Raw genomic sequence first — 7,321 nt, 5'->3', positions numbered from 1 at the left:
ATTAATCACTTCTCTGCCCTTGGCCAAGCCCCTGAGCACTGGCTGGCAGCCATTCTGCAAAAGCTTCTAGCATATATAAGGTGCCAGGAAAGCAGCCTGCACACTGCAGCTCTGTGTACCGCCAGGAGATACCCAGGAATCTGGGGACTGAACCAGGCATCTGGAGTTATGGAGGCTACAGTCACCAGCTAAGCAACATGTGGGGCTCTGACTGACAAAGGCCAGAGCAAAAGGCTTCTAAGGGACTATATCCCAGGGTAGACAACTGCAAAAGCTGCTCTTTCTGACGGAGACAGACCTGCTGGCAACCAGACATGAGGAGATCCCACGCAAAGAGGGAGAGGCCCTTCAGCTCAGTTCTCTCCAATCGGTCAGTTTATTTGACAGACAAGTCTGTTCCATGCAGATCGGCCAAGCACAGCCAACACAAGCAGGCTGCAGGTTCAACTGCAGCGCCTTGACATGTGAGACAATGCTCTCCAAAAACTCACTATGCTGCCTGGCTTTATTATAGCGCAGCTGTACAAAAAGAGAAAAAACAAGTGCTTAAAAAAAGAGATTGCCCCATCACCATCACTGCAGCCACAGAACAGTCCAAGAAATAGGTGGCCAGAGTCTCTGCACACATGTAGTGTCCATCATTCACAGCTAGATCTGTTAAAAAAATCACATACACCCCCTCTCCCCACCCTGCAGAACAGGAGCTTCTCATTGATGGTTTAACTGAGAATTAGACATTATCAACATCCCTCCCCCCAGCCTGCTTGCCCTCCTTAGAAAGGTCCAGCCATGATCTTAGCAGAGAATAATCATCTTCTCATCAGCCCCAGTTATAGAAATAGATTTTCTGCCAAGCAGGCAAGTAATCCATCAGTGGCCCTGAAACAAGAGAACAGAGGGATCACACATGTAGAAAGGCAAAAATTTGAAGCTGTGTGTCTACAAGTTGTATCCCCCCTTCTCATTATGATACCCAACAGTCCCAAATCTCCGCTTCCACAACTCAGATGAGTCCCAGAATAGAACAGTTAGTTACTTTTGCCAAGATGGAAGGCAACATTGCGATGTGGTGCCAGGAGCAAGCGGGATGTGAAACATGGTCAGCATGGCCATGGTGTGGGACACCAATCACTCCCTCAGAGTTGACATATCCAAGCTCCAGGGGGAATGGGGAGGCAGTCTACAATGTGCACGGGGAAAACCCACATGGAGAGAGTCAGGAGGGCACTGCTGTGACACAGGGAAGAGGGAAGACAACTCAGCAATAGAGAGCAGGTGCAAACACAGAAGCATCTGCTGTAAAATGAAAATGCTTATGTAGCACATGACTTAAGCAGGCTCTTGTCTGAAATCACTAACTGGAGGAAGCGGCTCCTGAGCTAGCCAGCTTTGTGATCTCCCCAAAGAAAGGGCAATCCCATGATGACAGGCTGATGTAATGTCACATCACTGCCATGAATCACTCCACAAAGATTCATATCATCAGGGAAGAGGGGTAATGAAGTTCTGGCCCACAATAAAGGGATCCTATGCTGAAGGATTATACCACAGACCTGGTTCCGCCCTTTGATTTACAATCAGTTCCAAGCACTCACTTACCCCTTGTGTCTGCCCTGCACACTAGAGATCAAGGAAAAGAGTTCAGAAACAGGGCTGCAAATCAGGGCCCTGGTAAACCAGCTGAGGGGCAGAAAGGAAGCACAGGGGAAGAGGCTATGTGGCAGAGACCAAGCTCTGCAGCCTCAGGGCACACAGAGGTTTACTACTGTCATCAAACCCGGAAGCAATTCATCCTTTCCTTTTCCAGTTCAAAATGACTCAAGCATCAACACAGGGTGCACTAGTGCTAACCACTCTAGGGACTTTGCAATTCCTTCCCTGGATTGGAAACCAACTGGCAAATGTTCCCAACTGCCCTCATTTTTCTTCACCAACAGAAATGGGGATATAACAATGGGACCGGACCCACTTACGTGTGATGAAGCCAACTCCAGGCACGTAATCAGCCAACAAGCGCAGAAGGAGGAGGATCCTGCCCCTAAGAAGGGAGAGAATATGAACAAGTCCAGCTGGACACCTCCTGCCCCAGCTATTGAATGCATGAACAGCAAGGGCAGTGTTATGCAAGGGCTCAGATTAACCTGGTCAGAGGCACCCAGACCTCTTCAGATCTACTCACCCAGTCCCCTGATGTTATTTCAGTTAAAAAGGAAATTTTCAGCAAAAGCCCAGCAGGGGCCCCTTACTCTGAGTATCGGTCATAGAAAGGAGATCTCAGCAGGTAGTACAGCAGTAGGACAGTTCGTCGCCTCAGCTCCGCTCGCTCTCGCCTGTTCAGGTCTTTCAGATCACTCAGCAAGCTCAGACTGGAAGGAGGAGGGCAGAGAGCTCACTCACAGTAGCAGCAGCCAGCTGGGAAAATAAACTGTGTTTCTAAAGCCCTCCACTCTCAGCTCTATGCAGAGCACACTGCACCAGCTCAGAACAGAAAGCACAGTAAGTGTTGCAGAAGATAGGTAAATGTGTCAATCCCCAAGCTAAAGACCAGCCTTTCTGTGTATTTCTCTCAGTAGGGCCTGCCCAGGATTGGAAAATGGGGAAGCGTGATGCTCAACCACCACCAAGCTCAAGCACCAACAAAGACTCTTTGTCAGACTGACCTTGAGATGTCCAGGACTGCTGAGAGGAGCCAGGGCTTCCATGATCTCTGGCCCCACACTCCTAAACTCAATACTAGGAACACACAGTCAAGGAATGCAAAGATGAGAGATGCCTAACAAGAGGCACATAGACAAGCAATCCCCCAGCTACCCACAAAGCTCTGCCAAGTGCAGGAGAATACACCCTAAGACAGTCTGGGGGGGTTCCCGGAGAAGGGGCTGGAGGACTCGTACCCACAACTCCAGCGACTGAGGCCAGCCAAAGTGTAAGAGAAGGGAGGAGTCCTGAGGCCTCTACCCAAGCAGAGCAGGGAGTGAAGCCTGGGTAAGCCCTGCACCAGGGCCAAGCCTGCAGCACCCTCTGCCGGCACCGCACACGGCAGTACCTTGCACACACCCAGGGCAGGATACGGTGGAGCAGAGGGCGGGTAATGTAGAGGGATTCTGCGATGGTTTCTTGGAGACCCAGAGGCGTGGGAGGCTGGTTCATCTCCTCCGCTCTTCTGCTCTGTGACTCCTCCCTCTGCTGGGGGGGACCCCCAGTGCCGGGACTGCAGGGATGGGGCTGAAACAAGCAGATTTGGTCACTAACACAAATAAAAGTTTCGTCCCAGCTGGAAACTAAGTATCACACAACTGCTAGCTGACTCCCCCGGCCTTGGAGCACCCCCTTCCTCCCTCGAGCAGTAGAATGGGGAGAAGAACCAGAAAAAGGTAAAGCTCACGGGTTGAGATCACAGTTTAATAGTTGAAATAAAGTAAAATAATAATAACAACAGCAACAAAAAGGAAGATAACAAAAGCCAAGGAACACAAGTGACACACAATGCAACTGCTCACCACTCTCTGACCAACGCCCATCCCATCCCCAACCAGTGACTGTCCCTCACAGCCAACTCCCCCCAGTTTATATACTGGTCATGACATTCTATGTTCCTTTGGCCAGTTCAGGTCACCCATCCTGACCGTGTTCCCTTCCAGCTTCTTGTGCACCTCCTCACTAGCAGAGCCTGGGAAACTGAAAAGTCCTTGGCTTAGAGTAACCACTACTTCACAGAAACCTACAACATCAGTATGTTATCAACATTATTTCATATTAAACCCAAAACTCAGCACTCTCTTAGTTACTAGGAAGAAAACTAACTCTATCCCAACCAAAACCAGGACACCTTCCTACCATGCTTCCCTGCACCACCACCTCACTGCTTTCTGCACTGTGAAGATGTGAAACAGGAAAGGTTGAAGAGCTGCAGACATAGCAACTGCTGCGGCTGACCAGCACCCTCAAAGCTTGCCTCCAAAGGGGACAGAGCAGGGAGAGGTACCTCTAAGATCTGTGCTCCTCAAAGCATAACCCTAATGAAGAGCTGTCTCTGTTGCACAGATCACTTGGGAAAATACAATTTAAGTGCCAGCTTTGCAGCACGCATCTGAATGCCCGTTGCTTTGATACCCACCCACCGTGGGCCCAGTGACTGGCAAGATATGTCCCAATACAAGGTTCTACTCTACTGCTCACACCCACCATCAAACATAAGGGGCACAGAGCAGAAACAGCTCAGGCTGAAAACAGTTACTTACTGCTCTGGAGAGAGCGCACAACACGGCTGGAACGCCTGCCAACATAGGTCTGATCCTTCCCTGAAGAGTTATCTTCTGTGTCTGCAGAAGAAATCAGCCACAGGAGTCAGGTCTCAAAGCAATACATTTCACCCCAGAGCTGCCAGCACCCTCCCCTACATTGCCACCAAGAAGAGCAGACTGAAAAGCTGATCTACTGCAAACCGGACCATCCTGCAGGGACTAACACCAGGTAGAGAGTGAAAAGGTAAATCTGCCTGACACTGCCCAGGCCTAGGACCTCTTTCCTCATTGTCAGACCGGGAAACATGCAGCCTGACTCCCAGTTCAGTCAGCAGTTCCTGGCTTAGTTCCTCCACCCCCTGCTTCCAGACTGTAAGACAACCCTGCCACTAAGCTAACTCATCCTTTGCAAAGGGTGGAAAGTTCAACACAGCTCAGCCTTGAGTACTGAAACCTTACAGCTTGCTGCACAAGCCACTGATCTGATAAGTAGTTCCAGCAGGACAAGACATGTGGCCCAGCAAGGCACTAAGCCAATGATGACAACACCTTGAGGGTGGAGAGGCTGCTGCTGCTCCCTGTTCAGTGGCACGATGGGAGGAGACATCTGGATGCCAGCTTTGTACCACAGCAGGAGCAGGAGACGAAGGATGGCTCTGTGAACAGACATGTGGAAGCCTTCAGTACCAGACTATGCAGCTGGGCTCCTGTTGCACTGGAAAGGTGGCTTCCACAGAAGAGGGAAACACTCAGGTCTGCTCAGAGCAACTGGCAAGGTGAGAGATGTAAACATTCCCTTCTGTGGCACAGTATCCAGTACCCCGTGGGGCTCCAAATTCCCCCAGCCTCAGGGACTAACAGCTCAGTCCTGCTTGGTCTTTTTCCTGGGGTACTACTGAGTGCCCTCCAGACCCCCTTTCTGAGCGCACATTGCCCCTTCCCCCCCACAGCACTTACTTAGCCAGCTGGATGAGGACAATGATGGTCCACCGGCCCATCTCCCCCCACACTCTGGCTGTCCCCATCTCTGCAAAGACCTCCACGCATTCTAGCACACTCAGCCAGGTCAGCAGCTTCTGCTGGGGCAGTGACTGCAAAACACAGAGGGGAGGAGGGTGATAAGACAGAGGTTCTGCTCTGGAGTTAAAGAGGGCACACACACAGCCCAGTCTGGTAGGACCCTCAGAAATAAGCACCAGATGGCCCTGGAAGTCACAGCCCCAGAAACAAAAAGCAGTGTCTGCACTGTGGCCAGAGCCTACGCACAAGACCACTTATCTAGCTCCAAGCAGGGGCAGACCGAGACATCACAGTATCACACAGGGCTGCTACTCAAGAAACAGGGAGAACATCACAGCTGTATCTTGAATTGCCTTCTACCCCAACAAACACAGCAGGAAAGTCTGCTGGGTTGTGGCACTGTGCCTGAGCTCCATGGCAAAACTCTCCCCTCCACCTCATCCCAGAGTTGAGACACACGGCAAACTTCCTCTCTGGGGTCAGAGCTGATGAGAGAGTATGCTTGGAGTAGAGGGAAGGGGACCCAGAGACCACAGGCACACCAGAGTGAATGCCTTCTGAATACAGCATCTAGATTCCAGGCATGAACCCTGAGACAGTGGGTGTTCTTCCAGTCTAGGTCTCTGCTCTCCACATGGGAACTTGCTGCTGCTGTCAACCACAGGCTTTAATCCACTAAAAAGCATCAATAAAGACAATGCAGCTGAAATTCTCTTTGACCTCAACAACCAGGGAAGTCTTCTGCATTTGTTTGGTACACACCCGATGCACCAGCCAGAGCTGCCTACACTGAACTCACACACTGAGCAGGCTTGTAACAGAAGAGGCTTGTCTGGAAAAAAACACCCTCCTCCTCATTCCCCAAAGGGTCTAACAAGTGTTGGGAACCAGCCTGGGGCTCATGCAAGCAAAATATAGAAGCAAGGTGCTTATATTTGTTTTGCTCAATGGCATATACAAAGAAAGAGTCTGAGGGACAGAATCAGATTTTCAGTGCTCCAGAGCCACTGCTCTCGAAACACCAACAGTTATTCAGCAACACCTCTGCCTAGCTCGAGTTCTGAGCTTCTCAAAAAAGCCAGTGGAGTTTCTGGTGCAAGTCAGGGCCTGATTTCTGTAGTCCAGGGAATGCTCTAGCCACTCCTCCAAGACAGGAGCTATAGAGCAAGGCTGCTATTTACCTGCATTCAGAGGTTGCCTCTGGCCTCTCCATACCTGACCGCAAAGAGAGGCCACAGGAGACCTATCAAGTTTCTACAGACACTCCCTGAAAGCTCCTGCAAGGAAGAAGCATGCGTCCCAAATCCTCCTCCCACACACTCCAGGCTTACCACGGGCAGGCTTTGCTGCAGGTCCTTTCGGAGAATCCAGTCATTTAACAGCACTAAAAGGTTGGAGGCAGAGTACACTGGAAAAGGAAGAGAACACCGCAGAATGGATGCACAGAAAGCAAGCCAAACCGGCACTGCTGCCTCTGTCCCAGGCAGGCGACGAGGGAAGGAGGGCAGCAAGAGGTGTAGACTCCTCCCATGGGCTGCCAGAGGATGCAGCCAGCCAAGGAGAAAAGCAGAGCCCGGGAGCGGACCCGCATTCACCCGCGCAAGGGCACAGCACGGTCCCAGCTGCCCACCTACCCAGCTCCGACAGCGCGTGTGAGTCCGAGAAGCGACCTGCGGAGGGAAGACAGCGAATATCAACGAGCACCCGGCGCCGGGGGAGCCCCGCGCCCCGCTGCGCCCCGGTGTCCGCACCCCTCGGCCCAGATCCCGGCCCGGAGGGACGAGGGCCCGCCCCTTTCCCCGCTCCCGCACCTGGCAGCAGGTAGGAGAGCCCTCGCACGGTGCCCTCCAGCTGGGCCGTGGCGGCCGGGTGCCGCCTCACGTACTCCTGGTAGCGCTGGCACAGCAGGCGCAGCCGCCACGCCGGGCCGGCTCCGCGGGCCCGGGCCGTGGCCGCCGAGGCCGCCGCCGCCGCCATGGCTCCGCCGCCGCGCTGCTTCCGGGGCCGCCCCCGCCGCGCCCCGCCCCGGCCAGCCCAGCCGGGCCGAGCGCCGAGCC

At 52.7% G+C, this 7,321-nt stretch overlaps 1 protein-coding gene across 1 annotated transcript; it reads right to left on the bottom strand.

Moving 5' to 3' along the window:
- Positions 1-353: 353 nt before the first annotated feature.
- On the bottom strand, positions 354-7,241 carry PEX16 (peroxisomal biogenesis factor 16). Its single transcript, XM_027674218.1, is given in 12 exon segments — positions 354-879; positions 1,974-2,038; positions 2,247-2,366; positions 2,661-2,733; positions 3,072-3,192; positions 3,194-3,225; positions 4,242-4,322; positions 4,794-4,900; positions 5,202-5,335; positions 6,596-6,672; positions 6,899-6,934; positions 7,076-7,241. Coding segments are annotated over 12 exon segments (1,071 nt in total). The 3' UTR covers positions 354-820.
- Between the last annotated feature and the right edge of the window lie 80 nt (positions 7,242-7,321).

The sequence above is a fragment of the Neopelma chrysocephalum genome, unplaced genomic scaffold (assembly GCF_003984885.1).
Source record: "Neopelma chrysocephalum unplaced genomic scaffold, ASM398488v2 Primary Assembly neopelma1_24, whole genome shotgun sequence".
Classification (NCBI taxonomy): domain Eukaryota; kingdom Metazoa; phylum Chordata; class Aves; order Passeriformes; family Pipridae; genus Neopelma; species Neopelma chrysocephalum.
This window is presented reverse-complemented; position numbering and strand designations above follow the sequence as displayed.